This window comes from Colletotrichum tamarilloi (genome assembly GCF_030869305.1).
Source record: "Colletotrichum tamarilloi strain Tom-12 chromosome Unknown Scaffold_59.1, whole genome shotgun sequence".
Lineage (NCBI taxonomy): Eukaryota > Fungi > Ascomycota > Sordariomycetes > Glomerellales > Glomerellaceae > Colletotrichum > Colletotrichum tamarilloi.
In genome coordinates, this window is record NW_026849441.1 from 52,494 (window position 1) to 67,037 (window position 14,544).

The window sequence follows — 14,544 nt, forward strand, 5'->3', positions numbered from 1 at the left end:
ACAAAAACCAAAAACAGAAAGACAAGCACCGAAGATGCACCGGGCAATGCAGATATATCCAACCAAGATTCTCACTGATCGACGAGACACATACACACATACACAGACGCACATGCGCGCGTAAGACACACTATCCTGACATCAAGCCAAAGATGAAAAGTGGCCAATTCGGGCAAGGTCGAACATTACCTGTCTAGACCAAGACGGATGGACCATCGCAGTCCAGCTTTCAAGAGGAGGCGGAGGGGGAGGTACCAGGCTGCGTCTGCGACTGCAGAGCCTCGACGAGCGCAGTGAGCTTATCAATCTTGTCAGTGAGCTCCGAGATGCGCACCTCGACCACGGACGGCGCGTCCATGTCGTCGGCTTCCGCGGCGCGGGTCTGCGGGCGCGACGAGTGGTGCGACGAGGGATGATTGTCGCGCTCCGCGGGGCGCGGGGATCTTCCTCCCGCGCGGTATCCCGACGACGGGCGGTTCGCCTGGAAGACGCCGAGGGAGCGCTGCTTCGTGGCGCCGGTGAGACCTCGGGGTCCCTTGAAGCCGGCGTACTCGTCCGAGTGTACGCGGCTGCGGATGCTCTCGTAGAGCTGGATCATGCCGACGATGGGGAGGTGGGTGGCCTTGAGGAGGATGATGCGGCTGTGGCGAAACTTGTCGTCTGAAGGGAGGAAGAGGCGGAGAGGGCGGAAGATGACGAGGGCGATGAGGTTGAAGGGCGGGTAGAAGTGGGTGAGGCGGTTGCTGGTCGAGGCCTCGAGGACGTAGACGCTGTAGACGTAGAGGTACTCCTCGCGGGCGTGGGTGATTACGCGGGAGAAGGAGTTGGAGAGCATACCGGTCAGGGAGCCCATGAGGAGGAAGGAGGAGAGGATGATGAACATGATCATGAGAGGGGGGCCAAAGACCTTGTCGATGTCGTCCATGATTTCGATGCCGACGTAGGAGGAGCCGAAGAAGATCTTTGTGAGGATCATGGTCATGTGGGAAAAGGTGTAGGCGTCCTGGCCGATGAGGGAGAAGGTGGTGAGGAAGCCGAGGTAGATGATGACGACGAGGACCATGAACTTGATGAAATCCTTGCTCATTTCTTTCAGGCACGGGATAAGGGTTCCCCAGTAGGGCGACAAGCTGAGGAGAGAGAACACGCGCGGGACCATGAAGAGAGCCTCCAGAGCAAAGACGTTGAAGGCAGTGTCGGTCATCTTCATGTCGTGGTTGGCAATACCGATAACGCCTGTGATAAAGTGTTAGCTCGTTGTAGGGAGGAGATGACGAGGGAAGGGGCTTGCTTACGCAGAACGGCAAAGGTGATACCGATGCCTATCATGATCATGTCAAACAGGTTCCAAATGTCCGTGGCATAGAAGATGGTTCCGGCATCGGCCCACTCGCTGAGCTCATCGTAGAGGAAGGCAGCGAGCCAGACGTACAGGACGATTTCGTTGTGGGTGATGCGTTCGGTGTTCTGGGTGACGAGGACGGAGTAGTAGAGGCACAGGAAGATGAAGAAGAAGAAGGCCTCCCAGAACTTGAGGTACTTTGGCACGCGCAGGCGGGAAAAGATGTCGGTCGTGTGGGCGTTGTAGAAGCGGGGCTTCTTCTCGGCGTGGACCGAGAGGCTGTCCCAGAAGATGATGTCGCCGTTCCAGATGCCCGTGACAATCTTCTGCACAACGTGCTGGCTGAGGAAGCGCTTGGCGTCGGCGACGGCGGCGATCTCGAGAGCGTTGAGGTTGGTGAAGGGCGAGGTCGGGTCGTCCTCCTCTTCCTCGTCCTGGTCGGCGTGCATGCTCATGGTGAGCCTGGAGAGTGAGGACAAGAGCTGGTAGCGCTTGGCGCTGCTTCCCGGGCGGACGGAGGCGCGGCGGCTGCCGCTGCGGTTGGACCAGCTGCCGCCGGAGAGCAGAGGGGAGTTTTCATTGCTCTCGAGATCCGCGTTGGGCGGCGGTGTGGCCGGCTCCTTGGGGTCGGGGATCTCGTAGAGGCAGAAATCGACAGCCTCGCGCTCCGAGAGGCGGGTGAGGAAGCGCCAAGCGACAATCTCACAGGCGTTGGCGCGGGCTTCGCAGAGGCCTTTGTTGGACTCGGCCTCGTCGACGGCATAGTGCCATTTTAGGGCGCTGGAATGTGTTAGAGACTGAGCTGGTGTGCGGTCGTTTTACCGCTTCACCCTCTTGGGAGAATACAGTAAATGAGAGGCATGGGAGATTGGCTTACAGCAGGGCGTTGACGATGGCCCGGTTGGTGCAGGTCGCATTCAAGTGATCGACCAAGACTCGCAACGGCTCACCGGCCTGGGTGGTACGCAGCTGCTCAAAGGTGCTCGGCAGAACAATGACATCGGTGAAGTATCTAGACCGGATCCGTCAAGTCAGCAAAAACTCGGTCAACCGTTTTCCGTCCAGGGGCGGCGGGCGGTAGGAGAGCATCGCGGCTCTCAACGGGGGAAATGCCTATGAGACGAAGGGGCGCAAAACTTACACGGAGAGCTTCTTGACGACCTCGCGGAAGGTATCGTCCGTGTCAATGTCGGGCAGCTCAAACGTGTCAAAGTGCATGGACACGGGGCTCATGTCCCGGGACTTTGGCATTTTCTTGGACTTGACGCGGATAGGCATCTTGGCTGGTGCTTACTCGGTGCCTTTCTTTCGTGTGTATGCAATGCGATCCTGCAGCAGAGGAACGCAACTCGGATTGGCCAATGGGGGTAGCCGTGAGAAAAGATGCCTCCTTTTTTGCGGTGGTCAGCAATTCAGGGTCGCCAAGCGGTCAGCACGCTCTGGTTGATCTGGTTATCAGGTACTCGGGAAGATATGCCGCGTAATTTCTCACTTGCAGCTGCGGAAGCAAACGAGCAACGGCAACGACATGCAGCAGCAAGTAGAAGATCCCAACTCAGCCACGGTGCAAAGCGCGAGACGGAGGCGGTCAACAGAGAGAGAGAGAGAAAAAACAGGATGCTGAGAAGCGGTCGGCCGAGGACGAAGATAGCTGAGCTTCCCGTCTCCAACCAGTGCCAAAGTGGAGTGCAACGGGAGGTCTTTGCGGCGCAGAACAGGGGTAAAGTGGACCCTGTTTTTACTGGAAACGAGGAACGTTGGTGGAGACCTGCGCGGGGTCGGATCAACCGACTGCCATTGGCCCGTGCAGGTGTTCCGTCTGTTTGAGTCTAGCGTCAGTACATAGTACCTCTGTCCCTTAGGTCAGCGGCTTCCTTCCTTGTTAAGAATAAAAAAGATGCGCCAGGAGCATCACACATTTTGTGACGATAACCGCTTGAGCTTGTCAATGGCTTCATTTCTTTGGAGTCTCACAGTGAGATTTTTCTTCATACGAACCCACGTAATGGGGACATGACCCAAGATCTTGCTGCAGTTCACAGTGCCAAGTGAATGTCTCATATTCGCAAACGGCAGTCGATGCCAAGCTCATTACGGCATCCATTCCTCCATTTACGTTACGTTTTCGTGGCATTCGCGATGGACCCTTCTCTCACCAGGCCACACCTGGCTTCCAATCGTCCACTCGCGAGCCAGAGAAATTTCAGAATAGGCAAGTGAGCTTTCAGACGTACCCACCAAAGAGGCTTGTCTTTGCTTTCGATCTACATACACATCGATCGTCATCTAGTATCTATCAAGACGCCTTATGCACGTATTGAGCTTCGCCGCGTACCTACTTCAGCCCTAGAGATGCAGCAGCTTCAAGAGAGCCGCGTCACGGTGGAGGATGAGCCAGCCGCCAACTTGCGGAACGTTATCAGTCATAAGGCTGGCTGAGCTTAAGAACTTTGGCATTTGCGCCCCATCGAACCGGGACTTTGGTGCTCTACCCGAATCCAATGGGGTGGCTGCCTAGCTTATCGAAGGATTCGGGGGGCTTTTTTCGTCCAGTGACGCGGCGCGGCGCTGTATTTGACGAGTAAAACCAACACCAAAGTCCCAGAGCTGAGCCTCATTCTGCATTTCGTGATGAACGTCTGCCATGTCCGAGAGCGAACGCTGTGTTGGGGGAATTGGATATAACATCCACAACTTCGGACGTGAGTTCGGACGGATTCAGATGACAAGCTTCAACACACACAACTCACTGTAGACAAACCATGGCTACACCAACATCTACCAGTGCGTCTACCGCGAGCGTAACTTCGTCCGGCTCGTTGCCATCATGCACAACGGCGGTCCCGGGCAAGTACGGACACGTCCCGATCGACGCCTGCAACTCGTACTACGCCTTTGATCCCAGCTTTGGAGGCAACGTCGCGTTTGCCGTTCTCTTTGGCATGTCGTTTGTAGCGCACATTGCCCAAGCCATTCTTTACAGAAAGGTACGCAATGCTGCTCGTCATCCAGTCATAATGACTTCCAAAACTAATGCCGAGACAGAGATTCTGCTGGGTTCTTTGCGTCGGCGCGTCGTGGGAACTGATAGCTTTCATTCTCCGGTCCCTCGGCGCCAGGGACCAACAGCAGATTGGTTACCAGATTGGCGGGCAGCTCTTGTTCCTACTCGCTCCACTATGTTCGTTTCACTACATGACTCCGTATCACATCTGCGTGACGAGAAGCCAAAGTCCAAGCTAGAAAGCTGACGCCGTCCAGGGATCAATGCATTCGCCTACATGCTCTCCGCCAGACTCGTCTACTTCGTCCTGCCCGACCAGCGCGTGTTCCGCATCAAAGCGACGGCCCTCACCAAAATCTTTGTCACCATGGACGTCGTCTGCTTCCTGGTGCAAGGGGCGGGCGGCGCGATGATGTCCAATACGGAGGTCGCATCGGATGACCCCATCCTGCGGACCGGCAAGCAGGTGTACATGATTGGGTGCGGGCTGCAGCTCGCTTTCATTGTCGTCTTTTGCGGACTCATGGGTCGCTTCTACGTAAAGATGAGGCGGGCACAGAGATTCAACCTCAACTTGAAACGGATCGGGGCCATGGTGTTGGTGATGTTTGTGGTGTTGGTTCTCATCATTGTGAGTTCTTTTCTTTTCTTAGTTGTCTTTGCAACCTGCACCTCCTTATCCCCCCACCCCTGTATGACAGAACATGTTTGACAAGAAGACGGGATGAACGGACCGAGCTGACACTTATTCTTCGCGGAGATCCGGATCATCTTTCGGTTGGTCGAGTTCGGACCGGGGGCGAACATGGACAACCCGATTCTGACAAACGAGAACTACGCGTTCGGGCTCGACGCACTGCCGATGGTGCTCGCGCTCGTGCTGCTCAACGCTGTGCATCCGGGTATCGTGCTCAGGGGCGACAACAGCGAGTTCCCTCGGCTGTCGAGGCAGGAGAAGAAGCAGGTGAAGCTGGAGAGGAAGGCTGCCAAGAGGGAGTCCAAGCTGGCCAAGAAGGCGGCGAGGGAGCAGAAGAAGAAGAAGGAAAAGGCGGCGGGCTTGGAGGTGGATAGTGATGAGGGTGACTATGTTGCTTTGGAGGAGAGGCCGTTGGCGGCGGATGAATATGACAGCAATGACAGGACTGGCGCTAGGGGAAGCCATCATGTTTAGAGGGGGAACATGACTGCCACTGTTCCGAGCCAAGGTACCTGCTTGCCTTGCCCTGGATTGTGGCATCATGTGTACAATCAGTGTAGCGTAGAATAGCTCGGGCGTTTTGGCAGTTTAGATGGACCTTTGATGTGTCCGAGAACAAGCTTCTTACCTTACCTCAGGTGCCTAGTTCGTGCTGACACCAATCGGACTCTTGGGAATGTCGTCATGAAACAACACAGCGTTGCTTCTGACATGCATGCATGAATGGAATGGACTGCGTGTGCAGTATGTCGGCACATCTGTTCTCTGGTTCTTGCGCGAATAATCGCAGGTGAAGACTTTGGGGGATTGTGATAAGTTCATCGCACTTCAGGTTTGGATGATGATGCTGCTGCGGCAAGTTCAAATGTCGTGGTGTGTGTACGTACTGTAAGACCCTGATTAGGTAATATGGAAGGTATCTGATTTGACGATTCGACAGCATCGCCACGGGGATCCACCTGGCGCGGGAATTAGCGCGTGTTAAAAAAAGCACCATGACTGCCGCCAGCCTGCGATCACCGGACACTGTGCTACTGTGATTATACTGCATATATCATTATCCAAAACAGTGCAAATAAGCGATATAATGTCCGGAGGATCTGGCTTGGTGGAGGCAGCGCAAACAAGCGAGGACAAACGCGCCTCAATGGCCCCTGCTCTCTGGCCCAAACCCACTTCCTTCCAACGATCCAACGATCCAGCTCCATTTCCCCGTTGGGTCCCCAACTCCTTCAATATCCCCCATCGAATGACTTCTTCCATCATTTATTCTCTCATCCCTGTCTACTTGGACTTGAACGGCCAAACCAACATGCAAGTTTGACAAGTTGGGCGACTCTCGAGAGAACAAAGGGCCGTGGAAGGAAGACCAACGGCTGCCCCCAAGATCGTTCCAGACAATGGTGACGAGAAAGAGAGAGGGAGGGGCGGGCTGAGGCACAACTTCAAAGTTCCACTAGAGGAGAAACAACAGCTTTGGCATCTTGGGGGCCAGCCGCTGTCTGGTGTCTGTATGATCTGTATCACCTCCTGCAGAGGCCACGGGAGCCATGCACAGAAGTCTGCAGCCGGACACGGCGAGCGGCGAGCGAGCCCGACGGGACGATCACTCTTTCACGAATCACAATCGGGCTTCTCGTCATGTCTTGTTGTTCCCCCCCCCATCAAGCAATCAGGATCATACTCAGACCAGCTCAGGTCAGGCCAGTCGAAAGCATGAGCGACTCGCTCGGCCGGTAGGTGGGTAGAAGCAAATTGCGAGCGAAAAAAGTTCCCAAAGCTTTCCGCCTGTTCCTGGCTTCCCTTCTTCTTAGCTTCCGTCTGCCAATCCTTCTTTTCATACGTAGCATCCGTAGCTCGAACTCACTAGCCTCACCTCGCACTCTCACCGGCACCGAGCCTCCCTCGCCTTTCTGCTGCCTGCGCGGTTCTCAGATCCGCACGGACTGGTCCCGGGCGGGCGCTTGTCTCTCATCGCCACGGTACACGGCAGAAACGTTCCCTCCAAAGACCCCAATGTATGTATGAATGATCCCAAGAGATCTTCAGACCCCCGGTAACGCCCCGAGCGGTGCGAATCTGCGGGCTGTGGTACGACAGTACGGCATGCTTTCTTGTTGCATTTGGGGCCCAGGAGGGGCCGGCAGCCCCTCCCCCTTCCCTTCTGCTCTCGAGTGAGAGTCGAATCTTGGTATGCTCACGATCGGAGGATCCTTGAAACACAGCTCCCCAATCAGCGTCAGCCTCGTTGGCGTCGCCCCCCGGGGGCCCGGAGGACGAACACCCCCCTCCTCCACCCTCCAGAGGTCCCTGTTCCGATCTAAATTACACTCCGTCGCCCAATCCCTCGTCAGCATCGGTTTCTTCCTTTTCATTCTTTTCCTTTTTTGCCTATCCTGGTACCCTTCTACTCATCATTCTAGATTTCCCGTCTCCTTCTCCTAGTCTCTTTTGTTTCTTTGCTCTGTTATTATTTATATGGATACCATTGAGCAACAACTCTCGTCATAAATCATCCTGGTATTCAGCGGAGGTTACTTTTTGGAACGGGGAAAAGGAACGAGAGTCCCAGGAAGGGCCGAGCTAGGAGAAAAGGTCCTCTCGCAGAGTTACGTATCCATAACAACAAGATGTTGTTGAACGACTGCTTCGCGCGACTACCGCCCACGGCTGCGGCGATACTGCTGCTCTCGAATATCTTCGCCCTGACCGAAGCTGGCGCTCTACCCCGCCAAACAGAGCATGCTCAAGTTCACATCGCCTACCGCACACTGGACGTCCGTAGCTGGCCGCTGGCAACACCGGCGCCATGGCTGGGTATTATGAGGAGGCAGGACGATAGCACCAACACAGTCTGTGGTTACCTCGGCGGTGACCCGAATTTGCCAGCGACATGCTCTGCTGGTTCCCACTGCGCCATGGACGCTTCCGTCTCGGCCATTGGCTGCTGCCCGAACGGCGCCGCCTGTACGACGGGTGTCTACACGAGCTGTGTCGACGAGAACAGCCCCACTCAAACCGCTTCGGATCCGTACATCTTCACTTGCCAGGGCTCTAATGTCTGCTACCGCAATAGTTTCGATGGCGGTGCTTACCAGTATGGATGCGGCACGACAAGTCAGGGTACGACTGTTGCTGCTACTGCTTCAGGACTCAGCACCACGGTGGCCATCACGCACATCTCAGGCCTCGTCACGAGACAGGAGACCGCTTCATCGAGTAGCTCTTCCTCCAGCAGCTCAAGCTCGTCGAGCAGTTCTTCTACGACTACAAGCTCTTCGAGCTCAACCACCAGCTCCACGACCAGCTCATCTTCAACCACCTCCACAACGTCATCAGAGTCATCAACCTCGTCTGCGCCAGCAGCCACTAGCAGCGCTCCTCCAGTAAATGCCGAGGCTGCCGCGGCAGGACTGAGACGTAACGGGGGCATTATCGGTGGTGTTATCGGCGGCTGCGCTGTATTCGTCGCCCTCGTCTCAGTAGCACTCTGGATGCGCAAGCGCAAGCGTGGCAACAAGCGTCTCGGTCCTGGCGCTGGCAAAGGTCCCACCTATGTGTAAGTCCAAAACCTGTCCATGACACCATAATCATCAAGTCAACGAAACTAACTTCTTCGCAGCCCCCAAACCAACCAAAAGGACTTCACACCCGTGCCCGGCGGCGAGGTGATGTTCGACCAGGCAGGCTACGGCCACCCATCCATGATGCCAGGCGCCCACGGCAATACCACCTCCATCAGCGGAGGCCGATCCGCCAACAGCCCGCCGTCGTCCGCCCCCCACGGAGGATATAACCCCGCCAGCGGCGCCTCTGCGTCCGGCGCGTCCCGGTCGACGGGGGACGACACCCCGCTCACGCACCACGGCGAGATGGAGGAGTTTTCCAGAGGGTATAATGACGCTGTTGGGCGTGGGGGTGAAGGGGGACACAGAGCGACCAGTTCGGGTACGGATGGGAGCCCTTACGGCGCTGGCGCTGGGGCGACGAATGCGGGCCAACGGGCTGATGGGTCTGAGGAGAGGCCGTTGTGGCAGCAGAACCGGAGGCAGAGCCGGAATCTGATGTGGATGTAAGATGGTATGAGGTCAGGAGGTTTGGGTGGGTTGGTTCGGTCAGGCTCTGGTGTCTTGGAGTTTTGGATATATTTTGACATCATCAAGGAGGGACAAAATTGGCCCTGGTAGTCTCGGAGTTGCGATGCTCCTAATACGTAAATAATTCGTATCACATCATTTGATATTTCTCTATTGGAAATCTAACATGTTGTTGGCTCTCTCCTGCCTAGCCCATGGCTGCTATCTTGAGCCCAGCTCTATAAAACTCTCGACACTTACCATGCCTATGAAGCAGTTCAGCAGCTATAAAGAGATAGAGTCTACACAGCCCAGATCCAAATTACCCTTGCTAGTCCAGCCCATATACAATCTTCTTCACAACCCCCTGATCAACGTTTCCCCCACAAAGCAAAATAACACTCGTCTGGCCTTCAACATCCTCCTTAACCTTCTCAAACCCTGCCAACGCCAACGCAGCAGCCCCCTCGACAACCATATTCTCCTCCACCGCGATCCTCCTCATCGCGTCCGCAATTTCCTCCTCGCTACAACCAACAACTCGATCCACCACTTCCCTCGCAAGCGGCAGCGTAATCGAGTCCTCGTCCATCCCGCCCGCCACCGCCTCAGCAAGCGTAGGCAAATGCTCCGTCTCCACAACCTTCCCGGCACGGATAGACTCCGCAAGAGCCTGCGAGTTCGTCGCCGCGACGCCGTAGATTCTCACGTGCGGAGCGAATGCCTTGAGAACGGACCCGATGCCGCTGATGAGTCCCCCGCCGCCCATGGCGATGAAGATGTTGTCGAGCGGGCGGATTCCCTGCGCGGCGCACTGTTCTAGGATCTCGAGAGCGATCGTGCCCTGGCCTGCGACGACTAGGGGGTCGTTGTAGGGCGAGATGTAGGTGTAACCCTCCGAGGCGGCGAGGTGTTGGGCGTGTTGCTCCGCGAGACCTGTTTCTGTGCCGTGGAGGATAACGGTCGCGCCGAGGGACTTGATTTTGGCGAGTTTGGCGGGGAAGACCGTTTCTGGGAGGACGACGGTGAGGGAGCGGTTTAGGGCGTGAGCTGCGTGGGCGGCGCCGATGCCGTGGTTTCCCGAGGATGCTGTGATGAGCTTTTGGTTGTTGTTATGAGAGTCGGAGTCGGTGGCTTGGGATGCGGAGATTTTGGAGGTTGCGCCGCGGAGTTTAAAGGAGCCTGTGAGTTGGAAGTTTTCTGCTTTGAAGAGGACGCGGGCGTTGGCGTCGCGGCCTGTTGTGCGGGCTGGGAGGAGGGGGGTTGTGTAGATGTGGGAGGCGATGCGGGACCTGGCTTGGACTGCGCTGGCTGCTACTTCGTGGATTGAGAGGGACATGGTGGTGTGTGGTGATGGAGATTTCGAATTTGAGCGATTGGAAATGTTGGACCACGGTAGTATGGTACTGTAGACCGAGCTGAAGATGTAAAACCAAACCTGGTTGTAAACGATGTATCTACGCAAGTACTTTATAGAACACTCTGAGGACGTCTTGGAGATGTACGAATCAGGGACTACGGGACTTTGGATCTGTTAAGGTACTCCATACGCCCTGTTGATGACGGACGACCCACTCAAAAGGCTGCATTCCTGATTGGCTTGAGTGCCATTTACCGTTTAGTGATGCAAGGCGCCGGATCCTTCCGACTAAAGTCCCAGCACCGTCTGCAGTGTAACGATGGCTCGGAACCGGGCCGGACTTATCGTTGTTCGAGTGCGACTTGGGTCGGCAACGGCGGGGCCCACAATGCCGTTAGATGTATCCACTAACGCCGTCCCGGGACCCGGGAACCCGGATGAACCCCGGATCGGATCCGGAGCAATCTGGGCTATTGATAAGGCAGGGCACTTTGAGATAAGGTTCCTTGGACCCTGAGCTCGTGCCATTTCTCGGCCGAAATCGGATTCAGCATTTACTGTCATGCAAAAAACAAGATGCATATTTGAACGGCACAATTACAATGAGGCGTCATTTCGCTACCTTATGATTGAATCCCATCACCGCTCATTCTGGCCTGGCTGATTTCGCAAATTGACATTGTTTGATTGGCTCAACGTGGCCATCATCATTTCAAGACGCAACATGGATAGGTCCTGTTGAACGCCCGGGCTATCTAAACCCACAACCCGGAAGGGTGAAATTGGATGGTTAGGTTCTACGGTCTACCGTTCTGTGCAACGCTGTGTGTTGCTGGCTATCAAGTCTCAACCAAGATCTGGGGAATGTCGAGACCTTGGAGGATTGGACGGTCTAGAAAGGCCAGAAGAGCCACCCATACGATATACCGTATACCCCTCCGGCCTCCGGGCGGTGAAGACTTTTTTTCGTGAATTCTTTCCTGACAGTTGGTGACTTCGTGGCCTCAACTGACTTGGCGGTGCATTGCCCGCAGGGGTCCTTGGGCTTGCCAGGGCCACTTCAGCCAGTTGTGTGCGACGTTGCCCTCTTTTATCAGCGCCCCTGCATAAAATTGCCCACAAAAGCGGGCCCAGCGGCGTCCGAGAAACACACAATGCGGTTAGGCCAAGACAGAAACGCTGCTAGAAGCCAAGTAAACCACCCCGTTACCACCCCCCCGTAGGCCCCCGTAGCCCCCCCGAAAAGGGCCAAGGGCCCCCCCAAATTCTGTTGGTGGTCGCGACCCGCGTCGGAAACAGCTCCAGCTTTAAATCTGTCCACACCTTTTCCACAGGCGGTGTCTCCAACTACATCTCCAACCACCTTTCCTCCTTTGTATCCCGATACGCGGTTAGGAAACGAAGCTGCGCGCAACAAAGATCGAAACCGCGGAGCTTTCCTTTCTAACATAAGCACCATCAGCTTACATCGTCCATCATGGCTGACGAAAAGCGCAAGGACGGCGCGCAGCTTGAGGGTGACATCACCTTCATCGCGACCCCTGCCGCGAAGCCCTCCACGTTCAGCACTGGCGAGGACTGCGGTGTCAAGACCACCAACGTAAGGACTTTCTACCAAAACCCCTATCCCGCGGATTGACTCAATCGACTGCGAGCAATCACAGACAAGCTCAATTTCTTGCCTCCCTGCGTCTCTGACCCAAAGCTGACCTTCTCCTATCCAGTACCCCACCATCAACAACCCTCCTCTGCCTGCCGAGGGCCCTGGCAATGAATCCTTCTCCAACTGGATCCTCGGAGCTGTCCTCGCCGGTGTCCCTCTCTGGGTCACCCGCATCTTCGGCGGCGGTCTCAAGACCTTCATCTTCTTCTTCATCCTCTTCGTCGTCCCCCTCCTGATCGCCTTCTGGACCGTCTCCTCGAGGTTCTCTCCCCGCATCAACGACAAGGCCAAGCTCCCCGGCCGCCCCGTCGAGCACTACCTCACCTTCAAGAACGAGGAGGACCGCAAGCAGTACAGCGGCCGCAACAAGATCCCCATTCAGACTTTCGCTGAGCTCTACACCGAGGGCCTCGTCGACATCAACGGCGACCTCCTCGACGCCCTCGAGTACCGCCACGACTGGTCCAACTTTGCCTTCACCTACTCCCTGTTCCGCTTCATCTTCCTCGAGTTCGCTCCCGATGTCATCTTCCACTCCCGCCAGCAGGATGAGGACCAGATCAAGCCCACCTACGACAAGGGTAACGACCACTACTCCTACTTCCTCGGTCCCCGCATGGTCTACACCAGTGGTCTCTTCTCCGACCTCAGCCGCGAGGAGACCCTCGAGGAGATGCAGGACAACAAGATGGCCGTCGTTTGCGAGAAGCTCGGCCTGAAGGAGGGCGAGACCATGCTCGATATCGGCTGCGGTTGGGGCACCCTCGCCAAGTTCGCCAGTGTCAACTACGGAGCCAAGGTCACCGGTGCCACCATCGCCAGCAACCAGGCCGCCTGGGGTAACGACGGCCTCCGCCGCGCCGGCATCCCCGAGAGCCAGAGCCAGATCCTCTGCATGGACTACCGCGACATCCCCACCAAGAAGTTCAACAAGATCTCCCAGCTCGAGATGGGCGAGCACGTCGGTATCCGCAGACTCACCACCTTCTTCCGCCAGTGCTATGACATGCTCGAGGACGACGGCGCCATGTACGTCCAGCTCTCCGGTCTCCGCAAGGCCTGGCAGTACGAGGACTTCATCTGGGGTCTCTACCTCAACAAGCACATCTTCCCCGGCGCCGACGCTTCCACCCCGCTCGCCAACTACGTCGGCTGCCTCGAGAGCGCCGGCTGGGAGATCAAGAGCATCGACACCGTCGGCGTCCACTACTCGGGCACCCTCTGGCGCTGGTACCGCAACTGGCTCGGCAACTCCGAGACCGTCCACGCAAAGTACGGCCAGAAGTGGTACCGCATCTGGGAGCTTTTCCTCGCCTGGTCCGTCATCGCCTCCCGCCAGGGCAGCGCCACCTGCTTCCAGATGGTCGTCGTCAAGAACCTCAACGCCACCCACCGCATCGACGGCTTCTCTTCCCAGTTTGGCCTGTCTGGCGCCCTCGCCGCCGCCAAGGCTGCTGGCAAGGCTGTCTTCCCCCGGTCGACGTAATTGCAGAAATCACGCGACGCACCCTCCACTTTTTTATGTGTGAGAGTGTAAGAGTGTGAGGAAAATGGCTGTATGTGTCCATGAATGGAAATGAATGATTTTCCTCCCCCTCCCCTTTTGTCCTCCCGCGGCGACCCGACCAAGGTTTTTCTATCTTTTCTCTCATCTGGCTCCTGGGGCCGAGGGATGGCAAAACAAGAAGATGGGGCGGGGCGGAGGGGAACGGGCTTTTACGTTGTCATATTTTGGAGGTCGGGGCTTTATTATAAAAGTTTTTGATCCCATACACAGGCTAGATAGAGAGAGAGAGAACGAGACGCGCGGGATGGTTCTGAACCCTCCCACAGTGCTCCAGTGCTAGAGTCCCGGTTTCGTTACCGGGTTCCTTAGATATAGGGGAGGAAAGGTGTTCACGAATGTCGACATGTTGTTGATGTTAATGAGACAAAAGTTACTAGTTGATCCTGCTTCGAGTTGCTTCGCTTTTCTAAGTTCGGTGTATGCCGTTATTGTGATGTCTTCCATCTCGCTTACTCGGATGAGAGTCGTGATCCCCGGTTCTCCACTTTGATACTGTCCTGACCGAACTCTGCGTTCACAGATTGACTTCCTCACGCCTTCACCTTCTCTCTTCCTCATCGTGCCAGGTATGCCGCTCCCGCTAGTTCTTTTCGTCACGCGACCGTGTCTTTGCAATAAGCCTAGGAAGCCTAGACGGTCTTGTTGCGGTTGATGAGGAGATGTTTCTCCTTCGACGTCAAGAACTCCTCAAGGGAAGTAACCCCTGAAGACCTACAAGGTTCTTTCGTCGCAAGCAACCCGTTTCCTTTACCCATCCTCTCAAGTGAACTTGCTCGAGATGATGCCACTTTAACAGCTTTGTTTTTCCCGAAGATGCCGGCGGCTGGCTGTAGTG

At 56.0% G+C, this 14,544-nt stretch overlaps 6 protein-coding genes across 6 annotated transcripts; 3 read left to right on the forward strand and 3 right to left on the reverse strand.

The window, feature by feature from the left end:
• Nucleotides 1-229: 229 nt before the first annotated feature.
• On the reverse strand, nucleotides 230-2,620 carry CTAM01_11220 (ion transporter; the record flags this gene model as incomplete). Its single annotated transcript, XM_060527231.1, has 4 exons — nucleotides 230-1,236; nucleotides 1,296-2,122; nucleotides 2,220-2,354; nucleotides 2,484-2,620. The coding sequence occupies 4 exons, from the start codon at nucleotides 2,618-2,620 to the stop codon at nucleotides 230-232; spliced, it is 2,106 nt and encodes a 701-aa protein (XP_060378085.1).
• Nucleotides 2,621-4,104: 1,484 nt separating this feature from the next.
• CTAM01_11221 (RTA1 domain-containing protein) lies at nucleotides 4,105-5,517 on the forward strand (the record flags this gene model as incomplete). The annotated part of the gene is made up of 4 exons (XM_060527232.1): nucleotides 4,105-4,329; nucleotides 4,388-4,523; nucleotides 4,604-4,977; nucleotides 5,107-5,517. The coding sequence occupies 4 exons, from the start codon at nucleotides 4,105-4,107 to the stop codon at nucleotides 5,515-5,517; spliced, it is 1,146 nt and encodes a 381-aa protein (XP_060378086.1).
• Nucleotides 5,518-7,673: 2,156 nt separating this feature from the next.
• Nucleotides 7,674-9,119, forward strand: CTAM01_11222 (uncharacterized protein; the record flags this gene model as incomplete). Its single annotated transcript, XM_060527233.1, has 2 exons — nucleotides 7,674-8,602; nucleotides 8,666-9,119. The coding sequence occupies 2 exons, from the start codon at nucleotides 7,674-7,676 to the stop codon at nucleotides 9,117-9,119; spliced, it is 1,383 nt and encodes a 460-aa protein (XP_060378087.1).
• Nucleotides 9,120-9,450: 331 nt separating this feature from the next.
• Nucleotides 9,451-10,458, reverse strand: CTAM01_11223 (threonine dehydratase catabolic; the record flags this gene model as incomplete). Its single annotated transcript, XM_060527234.1, has 1 exon — nucleotides 9,451-10,458. One exon carries the CDS (start codon nucleotides 10,456-10,458, stop codon nucleotides 9,451-9,453), a length of 1,008 nt encoding a protein of 335 aa, XP_060378088.1.
• Nucleotides 10,459-10,767: 309 nt separating this feature from the next.
• CTAM01_11224 (uncharacterized protein) lies at nucleotides 10,768-11,007 on the reverse strand (the record flags this gene model as incomplete). The annotated part of the gene is made up of 1 exon (XM_060527235.1): nucleotides 10,768-11,007. One exon carries the CDS (start codon nucleotides 11,005-11,007, stop codon nucleotides 10,768-10,770), a length of 240 nt encoding a protein of 79 aa, XP_060378089.1.
• Nucleotides 11,008-11,956: 949 nt separating this feature from the next.
• Nucleotides 11,957-13,628, forward strand: CTAM01_11225 (cyclopropane-fatty-acyl-phospholipid synthase; the record flags this gene model as incomplete). The annotated part of the gene is made up of 2 exons (XM_060527236.1): nucleotides 11,957-12,079; nucleotides 12,204-13,628. The coding sequence occupies 2 exons, from the start codon at nucleotides 11,957-11,959 to the stop codon at nucleotides 13,626-13,628; spliced, it is 1,548 nt and encodes a 515-aa protein (XP_060378090.1).
• Between the last annotated feature and the right edge of the window lie 916 nt (nucleotides 13,629-14,544).